The 21,326-nt window shown below is 41.1% G+C and overlaps 2 protein-coding genes across 3 annotated transcripts in view; one reads left to right on the top strand and one right to left on the bottom strand.

The window, feature by feature from the left end:
• Window positions 1–21,326, bottom strand: part of LOC138374961 (zinc finger protein 480-like) — a 240,769-nt gene that overhangs the window by 74,680 nt on the left and 144,763 nt on the right. The window lies entirely within an intron of this gene.
• LOC138374890 (zinc finger protein 347-like) lies at window positions 461–15,431 on the top strand. The gene is made up of 5 exons (XM_069458104.1): window positions 461–780; window positions 1,325–1,416; window positions 6,562–6,688; window positions 7,171–7,299; window positions 11,300–15,431. The coding sequence occupies exons 1-5, from the start codon at window positions 771–773 to the stop codon at window positions 13,159–13,161; spliced, it is 2,220 nt and encodes a 739-aa protein (XP_069314205.1). The 5' UTR covers window positions 461–770; the 3' UTR covers window positions 13,162–15,431.

Raw genomic sequence — 21,326 nt, 5'->3', positions numbered from 1 at the left:
CCATTTCATGGTTTAAACCCCACATATATGTCTATGTTTCCCCTGCAGACCTCTGCCCTCAGCTCTAGAATCTTATGTCCAGTCGTCTCCTCAACAATCTGCTGGGCCATCTAACAGGCATTGCCACCTTCAGATGTCCAACGGGACTTCCTGAATCCCCCAAATGCATTCCCTTCTAGTCTGCGTATCTCAGGTAAGGACGACCCTCTGCTTCCTGGGGCTTAGATGAAGTTCTTGTCATATATTTAAAATGTATGATACTACATTGTAAGCGCATTAATTTATAAAATAAAGAAATCCCATGTTTACTTAAAATAGGTAAGGAAATACATTATTTCCAAATTCTTTCAAGGTGTGGGAGAGAAATGTTTGTAGTCCTGGGCTCTCCCTGCTCTGCTCCCCCAGGATCTTTGTGGCCTCGTTTCCTGCTTGTGTTGTCCTCGCTGGCTCTTCTCCTGCCACACAGACCTCTGTCCTTTTCCTGGCGTCTCATGCCTCAGGGTCTCCACATTGGATTATCCCTTTGTCTAAAACTCTGGGCCCCCAGCTGCAGGTGGAAACACCTTCTTTCCCCAGGTCCTTGTTCTGATATCCCCTTCTCAGTGAAGACGTCTGTGTTTTCTCTCCACAGCCCCTCATTTGACATTTAAGGAACACCCTCAACCTCTCCTCAGGTCCATATTGGCTGCTCTGCATGTGTCTTTTTGTTCCTTGGTTGTCCGCTGTCTGGATACTGGTGACAAGCAGGTCCCCAGGGGAGAGCGGACCAGATGGTGGGAGGTGTGCTGGGTTTGCCCCTCTGAGTGGAGCTGAACCCTGGCTTCACATTACAGTGCTAATACACACTGCAGATACATCTCCTGTGCCCCCTCACCCGAGATTTCCATTCAAACAGATGAGGGTCTAGCCTGAACAATATTGAGTGAATTCTATTCTGTGTCCTGCCTTGAGAACTGCAGCTCTGTGTCCTCCATTTCTGTGGGCTGAGATCAGTCTAGTCCACAGAGGGGTGAGGAGGTCTGTGCTGTACTTCGGGTTTGGTCAGGGCTGGGTCAGCGTCCTGGCAGGGAGCTCAGTCCAGCCCAGCCCCCCACTGCTGTAGCCTGTGGGCTTCACCAGGAGGTTCGCGGGGTCTGATCAAAGGGGTCAAAAACTAACTTGTTGGTCTTCCGCTAGGAGTTTATTGTCCCAGTACCCCACCTGGTGCCTTGGGAAGGAGAGGACCATTTTTACACAGGCTGAGGTCTTTCCCCTTTGTATAACTGTAGCACAGAAAGAGATTTTGTTGATTCTGAGCATTGAGCATCATATTTTTGACATTCAGGATTGACTTGTAAAGACTCATGTTGGGTGAGGAAGAAGCCTGGAAGAGGGGGGAGGAAGAAAGAAAAGAAGTCAGGAATGGATCTTACTCAGGTAAGGTGATATTCTCAGTGGGTTGTTCTGTGTCTCCCTCCTTTTCTGAAATGCTGGGCACTGGGGTTGCTGATCTTCTCTGACTCTGAAACGTCCTTCATGTTGTATTTGCTCACACTCACCCATGCCTTGCCTCAGTCCTTCTCATCTCCACTGAGATTCCATCTCACTGTGACCCAGTGACATGACCCTGTGAAGAGGCTCCATTGGACTCGGTCCTGGGAAGGGCTTCACACCCAGACATGGATTCGAGATGTGGTGTGGCCCTGTGGTGTCAGTGCTGTTGGGCAGCAGGGACTGTTTAGGGGCCACATCTAGATGTACTGTCAGCTCTGTGTAGAGGAAGGTTAGAGAACTTGCCCATAAGTCATGGATTAATGTGCACAAACACCTGCTAAGTGCTATAAAAAGGGAATAATCAGGAGAAGTCTTTTCTGACTCATTTCTATTACATTTGTAGGTAAATTAGTGAGTCACTGACTCAAACTCAATGACAGCGTGGAATGGAAAGTTTAGAGACAGACATCAGTAATAGAGGATTCTTTCATTCCATCATCTGTTTTTACTATAACATAAATGGGAAAGAGCAGGAGATTCATTAAACTTTTTTCAGACAGTGCATCCCACAGATACTTTGATGTTCTCCTGTGGGGACCCTTGCTAAAGAAAGAAGATGGTTTTCCGTACGTTGGTATTAGTGTTTATACTTAAATAGCATTGTTTTTCTAGGTGGCTATCATGTCATCTAATTTTAACAAATCCAGCCCTTTACTCTCTTCCCCACTCCTTTTTTTTTTCACGATTTTCGTCTTTATTGGTCCCTGCTCAGATATCCTATGCAGTGGTGTTTGGCTGGAGCCCTGGCCAGCCCACTTTTAGCAATTTTTTTTTTTTTTTTTTTTTTGAGACAGAGTCTGGCTCTGTTGCCCAGGCTAGAGTGCCCTGGCATCACCCTAGCTCACAGCAACCTCAAACTCCTGGGCTCAAGCAATCCTTCTGGCTCAGCCTCCCGAGAAGGTGGGACTACACTCATGTGCAACCATGCCTGCCTAATTTTTTTCTGTATCTATTTTTAGCTGTCCAAATCATTTCTTTCTATTTTTAATGGAGACGGGATCTCGCTATTGCTCAAGCTGGCCTCAAACTGCTGACCTCAAGTGATCGTCCCGCCTCAGCCTCCCAGAGTGCCAGGATTACCTATGTGAGCCACTGTCCCCAGCCTCTCCATCTTAATTAAGGGAAATGCATCCAGTGTTACTGGTGATCATGATATTTGGTGAAGCATCCTTGCTTAACATTACAGTTTTACCCCATATTTATTTTTCGGCCTGATTTTTTACTATCTAATAATTATTTCAGGGTATATAGTATGATAATATGTTTTTTGTAAATCTACATTTTCTATTTTTTTTTCTCTTTTGAAGAGAGAGGGTCTCACTTTGTTGCCTAGGCTGGAGTACAGAGGCATGATCAGAGCTCACTGCAGCCTCCAACTGCTGGGCTTAAGCAATCCTCCTATCTCAGCCTCCCAAGTAACTGGGATTATAGGTGCGCACCACCACAGCTGGCTAATTTTTAATTTTTTTGTAGAGACAGGTTTTCACAATGTTGCCCAGTCTGGGCTCGACCTCCGGCCCTTAAGGAGACGTCCAACCTTGGCTTTCCAAAGTGCTGGGATTACAGATGTGAGCCACTGCACTGCCTTAATCTAAATTTGTTAAATTAATGTATTATACTGAAAATTTCTGTTTCTTATGATTTTATTACCGGAAGAAACTATTATAATAAACTCTATTGTGCTTTTGGTAATGCCTACATATCTAAATTTAACTGCATGAAATTATATCTATATTTTTGAATAAATGTATTTAATATGCTTTAGAATTGAAGTTGATAGATTTTTTTACATTGTACCATTTTTTAAAACTTTTTATTTCAGAATGTTATGGTGGTACAGGTGTTTTGGTTACACGGATTGCTTTTGTACAGCTTGAGTCAAAGTTATAAGTGTGTCCATCACTCAGACAGTGTACAGTGTATCCATTAGGTGTGATTTTACCCATCCCCTTTTGCCCCCTTTCAGCTGCTTGATTTCCTTTGAGTTTTACTTCCATATGTACACTTGAGTGGTGATCGGTTAGTTCCAATTTAACAGTGAGTATGTGTGGTGTTTGTTTTTTCATTCTTGCACTCTTTCACTTAGGACTATGTTCTCCAGTTGGTCCAGGTTGTAACAAAGGGTATTAACTCATGTTTTGTTTTGTTTTTAAGGCTCAGTAGTACTCCACGGTATACATATACCACATTTCATTAATCTACTCATGAATTAATGTGCACTTGGCTTAATTCCACATCTTTGTGAATGTGAATTGTGCTGCAATAAACATCTGAGTGTGAGTGTGTTTTTTGTAAAAGGACGTTTTTTTCCTTTGGGTAAATACCCAGTAGTGGAATGGATGGATCAAATGATAAGTCTACTTTTAGTTTGTTGAGGTATCTCCGTACTAATTTTCATAGAGGCTGTACTAGTTTGCAGTCCCACCAACAGTGTATAAGTGTTCCTTTTCTCTCTGCATGGACACCAGCATCTATTGTTTTGGGACTTTTTGATAAAAGCCATTCTCACTGGAGTTAGGTGATATCTCATTGTGGTTTTAATGTGCATTTCTCTGATAATTAGAGACGTTGAGCATGTTTTCATATGTGTATTGGCCATTATTCCATTGTCTGTTTAAAAGCTCTGTTCATGTCTTTTGCCCTTTTTTTAATGGGGTTCTTTGATTTTTTGTCTTGCTGGCTTGCTTGAGTTCTTTGCAATTTCTAGTGATTAGCCCTTTATCAGCTGTATGCCATGCAAAGATTTTCTCCCATTCTGTAATCAAATCCCATTTATTAATTTTTGTTCTTGCTGTGATTGCAGTTGGGGTCGTCGTCTAAATTCTTTGCCTAGGCCAATATCTAGAAGAGTTTTTCCAACATTTTCTTCAAGCATTCTTATAATTTCATGTCTTAGGTTTAAGTCTGTTATCCATCTTGAATTGATTTATGTGGGTGGTGAGAGGTAAGGACCCTGTTTCAATCTTCTACATGTGACTGTCTAATTTTCCCAGCACCATTTATTGAATAGAGATTCTTTTCCCGAATATGTTATTGTCTGCTTTGTCAAAGATCAGATGGCTATATGTGAAGGGTTTTCTAGGTGGGTTCTCTGTTGTGTTACATTGGTCTGTGTGGAGGGTTTTATATCTGGGATCTCTGTTCTGTTACATTGGTCTATGTCCCTATTTTGTGCCAACACCGTGTGGTTTTGGTTACTATAGCCTTGTAGTATAGCTTCAAGTCTGGTCAAGTGATCCCTCTTTATGTGTTCCTTTTGCTTAAGGTTGCTTTGGCTGTTGAAGCTCTTTGCCAGTTCCATACGAACCATAGAAGTATTTTTTCTAGATCTACGGAAAATGACTTTGGTATTTTGATGGAGACTGCATTGAATCTGTACATTACTTTGGGTAGTGTGGACATTTTAACAATTTTGATTCTGCCACTCCATGAGCATGATATGTTTTTCCATTTTTTTCCATCCTCTGCAATTTCCTTCCTGAGTGATTGACAGTTCTCCTTGTAGAGATCTTTCACCTCCTTGGTTACATATATTCTTGGGTGTTTCATTTTCTTAGTTGCTATTGTGAAAGGCATTGAGTCTTTGATTTGATTCTCAGCTTGATTGTGGTTCTTGTATATAGATGCTACTGATTTTTGTCCATTGATTTTGTAACCTAAGACTTTGCTGCATGTATTTATCAATTCCCGGAGCCTCTTGGCAGAATCTTTGGGGTTTTCTAGATATAAGATCATATCGTGATCAAAGAGTGATAGTTTGACCTCCTTTTTCCCCATTTGAACACCCTTCGGTTGCTTCCCTTGCCTGATTGCTCCGGCTAGGACTTCCAGCACTATGTTGAATAAAAGTGGTGACAGTGGGCATCCTTGTCTTGTTGTAGTTCCAAAACACCAGCTCACAGGTAGCTCCCGAATTGTGCTCCTCTATTCCCCTAGAAGTCCCCAAGGGAAGAGGGGAGGGCCTCGCTCTCCATGAAGACCTCAGCCCGAAGTGCACACCCACCATAGAGAAGCAGCTGTTTATGAGCTTGGGTTGTTTGAGGAAATGTGTTGGTATAATTGTCATAGGAATTGCCTAAAATAGTATTCAAATGATGGGAGAGTACTCAGCTTTGAGCCTAGGAGAAAACGCCACTGTGTGCATCCATTTTAAAAGGGTTAAGGGTTACATTAGATGTTCCTGTTAAAACAGGGAATTACTATTATCTCTTCGATATACTGCTTTGAGAACAAAGATTTTCAACATAGGAGGAACACTAGGCTGCAGGGAAAATGATATCACCCAAGAGTTTCTTATTTATTTCTCTTTACAAACAATATTCTTTCTGCGGTCAACATCCTCATCTAAGTTGTTATCACAATTTATCAGTGTAAGAGGCAGAACTCTGTATCCTTCAGTTAATATAAGAGGTTTGCCTGAAGTCTGAAAAAAAATTATAAAAGATATTCCAAAGTGTACAGATGAACAGCCAGATGGAAGGGATGTATTGGGCAAGGTATGGAAGGAGGGGGCTCAGAGCCTCCACGCCATCTTTACAAGCATCACCATCTGGGAACCTTTATCTGCTCATCCATCTGAAAGGTCCTCTTAACCCTGTCCTTTTGGGTTTTTGTGGAGACATCACTACATAAGCGTGATTGTGTATATCACTGGACATTGATGATCAAGTGAACCTTCAGCCTGTCTCCTCTCATGGGAGGTTATGAGGCTGCAGCTTAAAGTTCTTACCCTGTAATCCAGCCTGGGTATTTCCAGTGACCAGCCCCCAGCCTGAAGCTGTCTATGGGCCTCTGGACACCACTTATCTCATTAACATGCAACAAGATACTGTCCCTGCAGAGATTGCAAGTGAGTTGTATGTCAGGAGGCAGTAGATGCCTGCGTATATTCATATTTGACAGTATCACAAGGTGGATCTGTTTGCCCATTCACTTCAGTCAAATCTATTCTTAGAGTTCTCTCCTCATATTATGTGAACATTAGAACTCTGCTAATAGCCGCGTGGTGAAATGTGGTTTTCCTTTTAGGGACAGTTGACATTCCGGGATGTGGCCATAGAATTCTCTCCGGAGGAGTGGAAATGCTTAGACCCTGCCCAGAGGGCTTTATACAGGGACGTGATGTTGGAGAACTACAGGAACCTGGTCTTCCTGGGTAAGGATAACTTTCTTTAAGAAGTCAGGATGTCCTCTTGTGTATCTTTGCATTTTCTCTTGTGAGTCTCTTGTTAGCCCCTGCATTGCTTGACTGAGACTGAAGCCCCGTTGATTCAGAAAGGAAAAGCTTTATAATGGGGTATCTGGACTTTAACTGTCCCCTTTCTCAGATCTTCTCCCCTTTCGTGATGTATCATTGGATGGTTCCAGAGCTTATGTATGTGTAAAACCTTGTGGCAGATGTTTAAAATATCCAGTTTCCTGTTTTTCACTCCTGTGCTTTGATTCATTGGTTCTTCAAAGACAACTAAATGTCTACATGTTACAACATTCCCTAAGCATTCGAAAGGAGGCATTCAGAGGATGGATTTCTGATACATATTTATATAACCTTCTGGAATATTTTTTCTTATTATTTAAACTAGGGCTGGGATTTTGGAACAACCGTGGTACCTTACATTCCTTTCTTTCTGTGAGCAGGTATTTCTCATTTTGATCTGAGTATTATCTCTATGTTGGAGCAAGGGAAAGACGCCTGGACTGTGGAGAGGCAAGTGCAAATAACAACAAAATTAAATGGATGGAAATGGATCACAGGTGTAATCACAGGTAAGTGCTCAGATGGATAGAGAGAAAGCTGCTCATTAAATAGTGTTTGGGAAACTCTATGCAAAACTGAGGGTTCTATGGGAATACAAAAAATGTATGTCCTGTGAGCTCTAAAAGGAAATTTTTCTTTTCCTTCACTTCTCACTCTGTTCGACAGAGATGTAACACTTTATCCTTGTACCCTCCAGTAGTGCCTCTGCTCAACCATAAACCAATGGAAAGTCCTTATCATGGTGGGCAACACTGTATTCTCTGGATTCATGAACTCTTTTGTTCTTGACACTGAGCATCACAGGAAAGGCTGTTTCAGAAGGGTTGCTTTTTCCGTTGGTCGTTCCTTCTGTAGTTGCTTCCATCGGATGCTAAGTTCTTGGTCCACATTGATCAGAGCTGTGGCCTTCATAGTCCTGACGACTGGATCTCTCTATGTTCCATCCCATTTCATATCCTTGGAAGACCCAGTCAGCAGATAGGAAACATTGTCTGGTCTTCCTTCGCATCTGGGTCTCCAGAAACTTCCTGGAGCTTTCTCAAGCCCTTTCTGCCTGGTCTGCTCCCTAAGCAATTTTTGCCACACTTCATGGGTGTGTATGAGAAGGGAGCAAGTTGATCTTCTGAGATTGTCACTCAGCAGAAAAAAATGTCAGTACAAATATCCTCTCTTTGATCTCCAGTCCTATATGGGTGCAGATCGGGTGGGCTCTGTTGGCAGAACATGGAGTCCATTCTCAAGATGCCACAAAATCTGATGCCCATACATTGTACTTTTCTCTTTCCACTGCTATTACTACTGAGTGAATGTAGGGAGCCTGGGCTCTACCTGATTTTGTACTCTCTTAGTTTGTATGATTTTCTTTCTGAAACTGGCTTTTAACATACACGTCCCTGTAGAAGTCAGGATCTGCCCTCATGTGTCTTTGCAGTTTCTCTTGTGAGTCTCTTGTTAACCCCTGCATTGCTTGACTGAGATGACACCCTCAGGGCTGACTTGTTTGGATAATCCAGCTTTAGGTTATGCATAACTTCTTGTGGAGTGTCCCATGGAGTGGGTTTACTGCATAACATAAAATTGATAAAGGAGAATGCTTTAACTAATGTGATTGAATATCATCCTGTGACCTGCGAAGATGCCCTTTGAAGCCACTGAGTAGAGCTGGCCCATGATCCTGAGATAAAAAGTACAAGGAGAGTCTGACTGATAAGTATTTCCTATTGCTTTTGTACTTTTTGAGAAGCATCACAAAAGTGTCACTGTGACAATGCTGATCACGTATACTAATGATGATCTCCTTTGAGCCAGCAGTCCGTGTTGTAGGAATTTCTTTCAGGGAGAACATTGTTTAAGGTCACTGCCTCGTGTGTAAAGTGTTGTTCATGTCACATTTTTCATCCCCTGTATGTGTCACTATTCATTTTGAACAACCAAAACTTTGTCATTTTGTCGTTGGTTCATGCCTGTAGCAGGCATGGTTTGATACATCTTCCTGAGGGAGCATATGAAGGTAAATGATGTCTCCATATTTTAATTCTACCATAATTTGTTTAAACCAGTGCAGCTTTCATCTTGTATAGTTTTATGTATTCTAAATGAACTTTTTAAAAATTTACTTAATCAGCAGCTCATATGTTCATGACATTTTTGATCATAAAGGACAAACTTAGAGTTATCATACTACCTGATTTCAAACCATATTACAAAAGTATAGTAATTAAAACGGGATTGTAGTAGCCGAAAAGTAGACATATTGATTAGTGAAGCAGAATAGAGAAGAGAAATGAACCAGTATATATATGGTCAATGGATTTTTGACAAAGGTCCAAGAACACACAAGGGAAAAAGGACAGTGTGTCAGTACATAATGGTGCAAAAATGATTCCACATGCAGAAGACTGAAACTGGACCGTTATTTCACATCATATAAAAGGGCTGTCCAGAACGTATCCAGTCGTGTAATATGAAAAATACTATTACCAATACCTGGATACTTTCCAACAACCCTGGTATAAAAATCACCTGCTTGGCTCACCCCTGTAATCCTACCACTCTGGGAGGCTGAGGTGGGAGGATTGCTTGATCTCAGGAGTTCGAGACCAGCCTGAGCAAGAGCGAGACCCCCATCTGTACTAAAAATAGAAAAAAATTCTATGGATAGCTAAAAACATATATAGAGAAATTAGCCAGGCATGGTAGCGCATGCCAGTAGGCCCAGCTACTTGGGAGGCTGAGGCAGGAGGATTGCTTAAGCCCAGGACTTTGAGGTTGCTGTGAGCTAGGCTGATGCCAAGGCACTCTAATCCAGACAACAGAGCAAGACTCTGTCTCAAAAAAAAAAAAAAAAAATAACTGCTGGAAGAAATCACAAGGGAAAACCTACATGACATTGGTCTGAGCAATCATTTTTTTAGATTTGCCCCCAAAAGCTCAGGCAATAGAAGCAAATATAGACCAATTGGTTTGCACCAAACAGAACTGTTTCTTCACAGCAAAGGTAACAATTAGGAGAAACTTTGCATCATGAGAAAGTATTTCGAAGCCGGATATATGGTAGGAAATTAATATCCAAAATGTGTAAGAAACTGAAAGAACTCAATGGCATGCAAAGAAATAACCTAACTAAAAAATGGTCAAAGGACCTCAATAGACATTTCTTGAAAGAAGACATGCATGTGAACAGTAGATATATTAAAAAGACTCAACATCAGTAATCATTATGAAAATACAAATTTAAAGCACAGTGAGATACCACTGCATACCTGTCATAATGGCTATTGCTGAGAAGTGTTGGTGAGGCTATGGAGAAAAGGAAACTCTTATATACTGTTCGTGGGAATGTAAATTAGTATAGGCATTATGGAAAACTATATGGAGTTTCCTCTAAAAACTAAAAATAGTATTACTATATGATCCAACAACCTCACTTCTGGGTATAAATCCAAAGTATTTGGAATCCGTATGTCTAAGATATCTGTACTTCGTGTTTACTGTGGCATTATTCACACAGCCAAGTTAGATAGTCAAGCTAAGTGTCCCTTAGCAGATGAATGGACACAGAAAATGTGGTGTACAATATAGACTGGAATACTATTCATCCTTCTTAAGAAGGAAGTTGAGTTTCCCACATGTGGATGAACATGGAGGACATTTTGCTAACTAAAGGAATCAGGGACAGGAATACAAGTATTGGATGTTTTCGTTTATATGTGGGATGCAATTGGAGTAGAGTGTTGGTTTTTAGAGGCTGGAGGATGAGGAATAGGTTGGTCAATGGGTATGAAGTTTCAATTCAACAGCAGGAGTAATTGATAAGTTTTTGTGGTGATGGATAAAAGTTATAAGCTTGATTCCATCATTCCACATATATAAGTATGTTATGATATTATTTTATTTCCTACAAATATATACAATTATAATTTGTTGATCTATAATACAAATTTTAAAAACTCGTATTCCAGTTCTTATACTCTGTACTGGTTCTAAAATGGATGTTCTTGCTTTTTTCTTAAGAGAATATTGTTCCCATTTCCACAGACTATAGCTTTTCGTAGATGTGGTTACTCATTCTTTGTCTGCTTCTTTTATAATGGGTTACTAGGATGTTTTCCTAATTCCTTTTTGTTATGATTTATAGATGATAGTTTTTAAGTATGGATTGTGCAATATAACTTGTTTTCATTTCAATTGTGAGATAGCCATATGTTTTTTGTCAATTGGTGTGTATCTTGGGGTCGCTCCTCTCAGGGCTAACGTAGGTTTGCACATTGTGTTTTAGTTATAGGTGGTTTGAAACTAGACTTCCACAGTATTCATCTGGATCACCTTTTCTTTATTAAACAATACTATTCCTTTTGTGTTCCTAAAAATTAAGTTTTATCTTTCTGAAATTTCCTAAGTATGTTTAATGTCAGTATTACCTTTGGTGTAATATTAAGTTTATCAGTGTGAAATGTTTGTTTACGTGCTGTAATTAATTGGAAACTCACAGCTCTGTATATGTTGTAGATCTCTCTCCTGAATTTGTAATAAAAAATGTACCACCACAAGGGAAGACCAACGCAGGAGAAGTATTCCAAACAGTGACATTGGAAAGACCTGAAACCTATGACACTGAAGACTTCTCCTTTAAGGAAGTCCAGAAAAATATACATGACTTTGAGTGTCAATGGGGAGATGATGAAGGAAGTTACAAAGCAGTGCATACGGCCCAGAAAGAAAATCTCCCTGGCAGAAGAGATCAACATGACAGAAGGGATGCAGGAAACAAGCTTATTAAAAATCAGTGTGGATTAATCTTTAAGTCACATGTGCCTCAACTGCAGCTACTTCAAAGTAAAAGGAAAGTTGATGAATGTAATCAAGTCGAGTCTATCAACCATGGTTCCTCAGTTTCACCACTTCAACAAATTCCTTCTAGTGTGAAAACCCACATTTCTAAAAAATATGAGAATGATTTTATCTTTTCTTCATCACTCACACAAGGACAAACAGTAAACAATGGTGGAAAACCTTATAAATGTACTGAATGCGGCAAGGTGTTCACTGCAAATTTACATCTTACACATCATCAGAGAATTAATACTGGAGAGAAACCTTACAAATATGAGTGTGGCAAGGCTTTTGCTTACCCTTCACAGCTGGTATATCACAGGAGAAGGCATACTGGAGAAAAACCTTACAAATGTTACGACTGTGGGAAGGCCTTCAAAGATAGTGGCTTCGTTGCATACCATGGAGGAATTTATACTGGTGAGAAACCTTACAAATGTAATGATTGTGGCAAGGTCTTCACTCGAAATATACACCTTGTACATCACATGAGAAGTCATACAGGAGAAAAACCTTACCAGTGCAATGAGTGCGGCAAAGCCTTTAGTGTACGTTCAAGACTAACTACTCATCAGGTAGTCCATACTGGAGAGAAACCTTACAAATGTAATGAGTGTGGCAAGGTCTTCGCTCGAAATGCAAACCTTGCACGTCACATTAGAAGTCATACTGGAGAGAAACCTTACCAGTGTAATGAGTGTGGCAAAGCCTTTAGTGTACGTTCAAGACTAACTATTCATCAGTTAGTCCATACGGGAGAGAAACCTTACAAATGTAATGGGTGTGGCAAGGCCTTCGCTCACCCTTCACAGCTTGTACGTCATAGCAGAAGGCACAATGGAGAAAAACCTTACAAATGTTACGACTGTGGGAAGGTCTACAAGGATAGTGGTTCTGTTGCACACCATCGCAGAATTCATACTGGAGAGAAACCTTACAAGTGTAATGAGTGCGGCAAGGCCTTCGCTTACCCTTCACAGCTTGCACCTCACAGGAGAAGGCATACTGGAGAAAAACCTTACAAATGTTATGACTGTGGGAAGGCCTTCACTCGAAATTCACAGCTTGTTAGTCATCAGAGTATTCACAGTATGGAGAGACCTTACAAGTGTTCTGAATGTGGCAAAGCCTTTCGTCTTCGTTCACTGCTAACTTCCCATCAGCTAATCCATAGTGAAGAGAAACCTCACAAATGTAATGAGTGCGGCAAGGGCTTCACTCGAAATGCAAACCTTGCACGTCACAGGAGAATGCATACTGCAGACAATCCTTACAAATGTAATGAGTGTGGCAAGGTCTTCACTCGAAATCCAAGCCTTGAACGTCATGGGAGAACGCATACTAGAGAGAAACCTTACAAATGTAATGAATGTGGTAATGTCTTTGCTCGAAATTCACACCTTGCACGTCACATTAGAAGTCATACTGGAGAGAAACCTTACAAATGTAATGAGTGTGGCAAGGTGTTCGCTGGAAATGCAAACCTTGCACGTCACATTAGAAGTCATATTGGAGAGAAACGTTACCAGTGTAATTAGTGCGGTAAAGCCTGTAGTGTACGTGCAACACTAAGTGTTCATCAGGCAATCCACACTGGAGAGAAACATTACAAGTGTAATGAGTGTGGCAAGACCTTCGCTGGAAATGCAAACCTTGCACATCACATTACAAGTCATACTGGACAGAAACCTTACCAGTGTAATGAGTGCGGCAAAGCCTTTAGTGGACGTGCAACACTAAGTGTTCATCAGGCAATCCACTCTGGAGAGAAACCTTACAAATGTAATGAGTGTGGCAAGGCCTTCAGACAAAATGCAAACCTTCTTAGTCATCAAAGTATTCACAGTGGAGAGAAACATTACAAGTGTAATGAGTGCAGGAAAGCCTTTAGATTGCGTTCAGGCCTAAATACTCATCTGACAATCCATACTAGAGTAAAACCTTACAAATGTAATCAATGTGGCAAGGTTTTCACTCCAAATTCACAACTTGCGAATCATGGAAGAATTCATACTGGAGAGAAACCTTGGACGTTTGTGTTACTTGTACCATGAAAACTAGCACCCAATAGACTTGTTTCCATCCAAAATTACTTAATAAATACATTTGCTTTTCATAATTTCAAGCTGGGTGCACACTTATAATCTGAGCTCCCTGAGAAGCCACGGCAGGAGGATTATTTGAGTCCCGGAGTTAGAAATCATCCTGGGTCACATCAGACCAGTCTGTCTCAAAGAGAAAAAGTGATTTGTAGAGAGGGTCCAAGGTGGTGGGCCAGAAGCAGCAGACACATGCTTCTCTCACACAGAGGATCAAAAGTGGTAAGTAGGTGTTCACCTTTGGCTGAATAGTCTGAGCAACAGCCATGGGATTCAAAAGAGAAGTGACAGAATATGCCGATACCAAAGGAGAAGGAAGTAAGGCAGCCCCTTGGGTGGGTCAGCAATAGCCAGGGTGCTGTCTGCACATGGGGAAGGGAAGGTGAGAGATCTCCAGGACTCCATACTGCCCCCATAGACATTCATATCTGAGCTACAAGAGGGCTCCTCTACTCCCTCAGCCCTCCGGATAAACACAAGGAGCTACTTATAAACTGCACAGTGACCCTCCTCTAGAGAAGTGGTACAACGTGGTCCCACAGGGTGCTGAACCCTAAGCACTGTGGCTCAATTCTTAGAGGCCAACCTTACAGTGCTGCATCTGCCTGGGGGCCAGTTCTGTTGCTGTAACCACTTCAGTGCTGCCAGGACATTGAAACAGTAGAGAAGCCAGTTGTGCTTAGAGACCCTAGGGGCTAGGCTTGCTGGTGCTGCCGCTATCACCGGAGGATCCTTGGGAAACCAAACCCCGACAACCACCAACCCCCACTGCTGCTGTCACTGCTGCTGCTACTGTTCCTGACACAGGGCCAAGTCTCCAGCAAACCTACCCAGCCTCTGGATTCCACTGCTACCTTGGAGAGGGACCCACCCTGCTTCTGCGTGAACTTTTAGCATTGGCCTGGGGATCAGCCCACCCCTGCACTGAGCATGGCCCAGCACCTGCTTGGACTGAAGGAGATGCAGAAGAACACCAGTGTTAGAGGCTCATGATGTATCTGCCCCTGTCCTGCCTGAGTAATCTTCTGGAGCAGGACTCACAGACGCTATCCTGGGGTGTAAAACTGAGGATACCTAAACTAGTCCACCACCGCTAGCACCTGGACAACTTCCCAGGATTTTGAGTTCTAACTCTTCTAAATTACGGCCAACACTGCAGTTGATACCTACCAGCATGAGCTGAAAGAGCAAGGGAATTCCTAGCATAGAACAGGTGGACTGCAAACTTATTTGTCTTGAAGTGAGGGAAGATATTCCACATGAGAAGGAACCAGCATAAGAATATGACAATCTAAAAATACACACCTTTCATACCACCAAAGTGTCACGCTAGCTCTCCAGCAATGGACTCCAACCAAAGCGTAACTTTTGATATTTCACATATGGAATTCAAAATGTGGATCCCGTCCAGGCATGGTGGCTCACACCTGTAATGCTAGCACTCTGGGAGGTTGAGGCAGGCAGATTGTTGGAGCTCAGGAGTTCGAGACCACTCTGAGCAAGAGCGAGACCTCGTGTCTACTAAAAATTGAGAGAAATTATATGGAAAGCTAAAAAAATATATATATAGAAAAATTAGCCAGGCATGGTGGCACATGCCTGTAGTCCCAGCTACAAGGGAGGCTGAGGCAGGAGGATTGCTTGAGCCCAGGAGTTTCAGGTTGCTGTGAGCTAGGCTGATGTCATGGCAGTCTAGCCCAGGCAACAGAGTGAGACTGTGCCTCAAAAAAAAAAAATCCCCAAATAAAATGTGGATCCCAAGTAAGCTTGATGGGATTGATAAGATAGTAAAAAACCCACTTAAAGGAAGTAAAACAGTAATTCAGGACATGACTAAAAAAGTCACCAAAGAGATTGATAGCTTAAAATAAATCAAAAGAGACCTACTGGAAAGGAAAGAGTATTTTAGAGAATTTCAATATATAGGGGAAAAGGGGTAAAAACCTACGTATCAGGTACAATGAACAGTATTCTGATGATGGGCATACTAAAAGCTCCAACTTATGGCTTTTAAAAGGTATTCATGTATTAAAAACATTTGTACACACATAAGTGTAAGGTGGCTGGTAGAGGAGGGGTAGGGGACCAGCCTGACCTTGGCTGAGTGCCAGGGCCAAACCACAGGGCTGGCTGCAGCAGGGTGACAACAGGAACGGCGAAACCACAGGACTAGCTGCAGCAGAGCCACAACAGGAAGATCACTTGACTGTCTGCTACAGCAGTGAAAAATTACACCGTCATCTAAAAGCAAGCCCCCTCTGTTTATGCCCCTCACCACATATAAAAACCCTTGCCTCAGTCCCAGACGACTATGACTTCCTGAGCCTCTTTGCTTTCTCCCGGGGCCTGGGAACCTCTCCCGGGTCCCTCCCTTGGGACACCTTACCCTCACCCTGGAACACTCCTATAAAGCCTCTTTGCTTAACCCTTTCAACTCTGCTTGTCTTTCTTTCTCTAGTGCCGACCATATAAAAACCTTACAATAAGATTTTGAAGTAAAAAGAAAAAAGCAAAACTACAGTGGAAAGTTTCAAGAACTGACTAGATGAAGCACAAGAAAGAAATTCAGAGCTTGAAGACAAGGCTTTTAAATTAATCCAGGTATTCAAAAATGAGGAAAAATGGGGCCGAGCAAGGTGGCTCACGCCTGTAATCCTAGCACTCTGGGAGGCCGAGGCGGGTGGATTGTTTGAGCTCAGGAGTTCGAGACCAGCCTGAGCTAGAGCAAGACCCCGTCTCTACTAAAAATAGAAAGAAATTATATGGACAACTAAAAATATATATAGAAAAAAATAGCCGGACATGGTGGTGCATGCCTGTAGTCCCAGCTACTTGGGAGGTTGAGGCAGGAGGATTGCTTGAGCCCAGGAGTTTGAGGTTGTTGTGAGCTAGGCTGACACCACGGCACTCTAGCCCGGGCAACAGAGGGAGACTCTGTCTCAAAAAAAAAAAAAAAAAGAGGAAAAATGAATCCAGAAACGAAGAGGGTCTCCAAGACATATGGGATTCTGTAAAATACCCACAGATAACAATCATAGACATCCTTGAGGGAGAAGAAGAAAAAAGTAGGGAAAATCTATCTAAGAGAATAATGGAGGAATGCTTCCCTCATCTTGCTAGAGATTTAGACATCTAGAACAAGCAGGTCAATGAACTCCTTGAAGATTTATGGCAAATAGGACATCACTGATGCACATCATCATCAGTATGGCCAGACTCAAAGTGAATGAGAAAATCCCACAAGGTGATTGATGAAAGCAGTACATAACGTACAAAGGAAAACCCATCTAACAGCAGATTTCTTAGCAGAAACTTCATAAGCCAGAAGGGGTGCCACCTTCAGCATCGTTAAACGAATAACTTTCAGGGAAGAATTTTCTATCCTTCAAAATCAAGTTTCATAAATGAAGGAGAAATAAAATCTTTCCCCAACAAGCAAAATGTAAGGGAATTTGTGACCACTAGACGTGCCCTGCAGGAAATGCTCTAAAGTGGTCTAAACACCAAAAAGAAAGGTTGATACACGACAGAGTAAAAACACTCAACGGTGAAAATCCACACCTCTTATAAAACAATAACACAAGGGAGAATACAAACCAAACAAGTCACAATCAACATGATGACTTAGTATTTCATTTATCAATATTAACATTAAACACATATAAATGCCTCTCAGGGAATGGATTTTAAAAAACACAATCCAAATATCTGCTATCTACCAGAAATCACTTAACTCTTAAAGCATTGCACAAAGTCAAGGTAAAAGTTTGGAAAAAATACTCCACATAAATGGAAATCAAATGTGAGCAGGAACAGCTATTTTTATACCAAATAAAAGAGACTTAATTAGAGGCAGGATTGAAACAAGCCACCTCTATGGTATATGGTTGGTCATTCTCCTTCTAGTAGCAGGAGATAAAAATAAGAGAGGTCAGACTGGATATAAAACGTTAAACCATCATCAGTTCATATAAGAGCAGCCACCAAGGGGTTTGAAATTAATGTCAATGATATCTTGCTTCCTGTTGCTAAGGAATCTTATCTTTCCCTGACCCTGGTTTCTCCCTCCTCTTGCGTCCCAGTCCCAGTCACCTTAAGGAAAAGTTGAGTATCCTGAGGAATTCTGAGGAAGAGGAGGACTTCTATTGGTAAGAGTTTCCCAAATCAACAGCATGAGATTCCAGGAAGGAGCAATCTTATGTCCAGAGGTGTCTCAACCCACTTACACCTTTGAAAACAAACATATATGGGACCTAAAGGAAGAAGCCACTGACCTTCTCAGATGCTGGGAGATACATGGAGCAGCAAGCAGCATTAAACTGTGTCAGGAAGATTGCCAACCCACCATCAAACAGAACAAGAATTAGTCACATTTTACTTGACTGATAAAGGCAATAGAAAGCTTTTTAAAATTATTATTATTATTATTATTGAGACAGAGTCTCACTCTATTGCCCAGGCTAGAGTGCCGTGGCGTCAGCCTAGCTTACAGCAACCTCAAACTCCTGGGCTCAAGCAATCCTTCTGCCTCAGCCTCCCGAGTAGCTGGGATTACAGGCATGTGCCACCATGCATGGCTAATTTTTTGTATATATATTTTTAGTTGTTCAGATAATTTCTTTCTATTTTTAGTAGCGACGGGGTCTTGCTCTTGCTCAGGCTGGTCTCAAAATCCTGACCTCAAGTGATCTTCCTGCCTCAGCCTCCCAGAGTGCTAGGATTACAGGTGTGAGCAAGTGCACCCGGCCTTAAATTATTTTTCTTTTTTAGAGATATGTCTTGCTCTGTTGCCAGGCCTAGAGTGCAGTGGCACAGTCCTAGCTCACTGCAACCTCAAACTCCTAGCTTCAAGCAATCTTGCCTCATCCTCCCAAAGTGCTAAGATTAAAGGCATGAGCTACCATGCCCAGCGTACTACTCTAAGTTACCATTTACACAGACTCTCTTTCTCCATTCCCTCACTTTCAGTCTATGTGTGACCTTAAATTTAAAGTGAGTTTCTAATAGGTAAAAATAGAGTTGGGTTTTGTTTTTGTGTCTTTTGGGTTTCTTTTTTTGAAATACATTTAGCCACTGTACATTTTTTTATTTTGATTTGGGATTTTAATGCTTTTATTTATAAAGTCATTGATAGGTAAGGATGTACTATTGCCATTTTGTTAAATCTTTTCTCTCTGTTTTATACACATGTATGCAAACACAGCTATATTTATATGAATGTGCAAAATCCAGCAGAAGTAAATGGAAAATCAAGTGAGTGGGAACTTTTTCTAAAAACATGATCCACATGGAGTTTCTGGGTCTGATCTTTTTAGCCTGTAACATACTGAAAAGGGACACGTTGCCAAATGCCAAAAGATATACCCCTGGCCACAGTGTGAGCATAGAAAACAAGTTGCACTCAAAATCTACATTTTTGCCTCAAGACTGCCATTGTGTAGAGAGCATGTTGAGAAGGGAGTGTTGAGGTATTGGCAAAAGTGAGGTGCCTGAGGACCTAAAGTATCTTTAAACTTCATTCACTGAAGTAAATGACATAATGATCAAGAAAAATGAAATTCCCCAGGATTTTACCTATCATCTCTATAATTAAATTATAATTAAAGGTTAGAATGTTGCAGTTTTCAAATATGATATGTGTATTTACTATTGCTCAGTTTTGCTTGGTGTTATATGTCATGCTATAGTTTGAATGTTTGTCCCCTCCCAAACTCATGTTGACATGTAATCCCCAGTGTAGCAACATTGAAAGGTCGGGCCTTTAAAAGGTGGTTGCATAAGGGCTCCAATCTCAGGAGTGGATTAATCCATTCATGTATTAATGGACAACTGGGTTAATAGGTTAATGGGTTATCATAGGAGTGGGACTGGTCGCTTTATAATAAGAGAAAGAGAGACCTGAACTAGCATGCTCAGTCCCCTGGCCTGGGATGTCCTACACTGCCTCGGAACTCTTCAGGGTCCTCATCAAGAAGAAGGTCCTCACCAGGTATGCCCCTCCCACCTTAGGCTTTCTGGCTTCCAGAACTGTAAGAAATAAATTTTGTTTCTTAAAATGTACCCACATCCAGGTATTCTCTTATAAGCAACAGAAAATGGACTAAGACGTGGTGACAATGTTGAAGTTTACTCCAATTTGATAATCCTGGAAAACAGCAAAGGTTAAAGAACTCCATCCTCCAACCCTTTGTTTCCTTAGGAACAGTTTACTGCAGAGAACCACATTTTGCCGGAGGACTTCATTAAGTCCAATGAAAGCCCCCTTGTTTACATAGGAAAAAGCCACATACAAACCCTCCAAATTCCCATCCTTTGTCTTAAAAGGATTACTGAATTGTTTGTCTCCAGTGATCAGTGAGAACCATGGTGGTCATTTTGACTTATTCAACCTTCAGTTAAGCTTCATTCCTTCCTCCAGGTCCCTCAAATTTGGACCACTCTTGGGCACTGTAATGTGAAACAACTTCTCCTTAACAGCACCTCTCAAGAGTAGGCTGAACTTCAGAGAAAACATTCCCTGAGTACCTGTAGTTCATACCAGGTGCTCAAATACGGTCCCATACTTGGTACTTTCTGCGATTGTTTCTTCCTTCCTGTAAAAGAAAGCTCTTTTCTCTGTGACTTTTGGGCATTTTTGGCTCTTGTGGTTGGAGCACTATCCCTATTGCAAAATTTTATTTTGAATCAAATCTCTCCTTTCACAAGCCTAAATTTGTTTTCTTAAGAGTGGTAAATATTTTAATAGTTCCATCTGTGTTAGACTATGCATATTCTCCTTTGGTGGCACAGGATTTAGTATATACTCAATGGGTAAAAGTAGTTTTATTCCAAATGCTTGATTTGCGTTTGTTTTAGAGAATTGTTCTGTGATGGAGGAAATACCTTTTATAGTTCTTGTAAATATGTGCATTTTGCTCCCTTGAAAATTTTATAGGGATCAAAACTCCACATTACCAAACTAGATGCATACTTTGACCTATATTCAGCTTACCATAATTCTGCTATTCTGAATACAATGAATAGCTGCACAATCAACTCATTTTATTTGCTCCTGATTAAGGAAGCTGATGCTGACACTTGTGTCTAGGCAACATTACTAGTTAGCAGTATTGCATAATACAGAATGAGCTACCTTGTTGAGATCCCAAAATCTATCCTAGGTACCACCTCTTTGAAAAATGTACTGATATATCCTGTTGTATTCATCTGTGCAATGCCAGGACATCCTGTTCTTTTAGACTAAAAATATTTTAAATATGCTAATTTTCCTGTCTACACATGATCATATTTCAACGGGTTACCACTTCTGAATGGATGAAATCTTCCACATATAGGGATGTGATTAAAAAAACATACTTCATGGTAGTTGTTTAACTCACAGATATTGCCATAAAATTATTGCTGGAAGAAATGAGGTCATTTGAAGCTGATAATCTAATTTTGATTTCTTTGAGGTTCCTATGAAAGAGAATGACCTCCCTATAAAATACCATTAGAGATAGTGCAAAATTAATTATTCTTTAGGTGAAAATAAATCCAAATGTCGTTTAGTGACTATTTTCCAGACTTTGTTGTCCACATCTGACAAAAAATTGAGAAATACA

Source organism: Eulemur rufifrons, chromosome 24 (genome assembly GCF_041146395.1).
Source record: "Eulemur rufifrons isolate Redbay chromosome 24, OSU_ERuf_1, whole genome shotgun sequence".
NCBI classification, from domain to species: Eukaryota; Metazoa; Chordata; class Mammalia; order Primates; family Lemuridae; genus Eulemur; species Eulemur rufifrons.
This window is presented reverse-complemented; position numbering and strand designations above follow the sequence as displayed.

Excerpts from the sequence above, each read along its gene's own strand:
- LOC138374890 (XM_069458104.1), top strand. Across the intron at positions 1,417-6,561 it reads CAGGAATGGATCTTACTCAG|GGACAGTTGACATTCCGGGA; the intron begins GTAAGGTGATAT and ends TTTTCCTTTTAG. Across the intron at positions 6,689-7,170 it reads CAGGAACCTGGTCTTCCTGG|GTATTTCTCATTTTGATCTG; the intron begins GTAAGGATAACT and ends TTCTGTGAGCAG.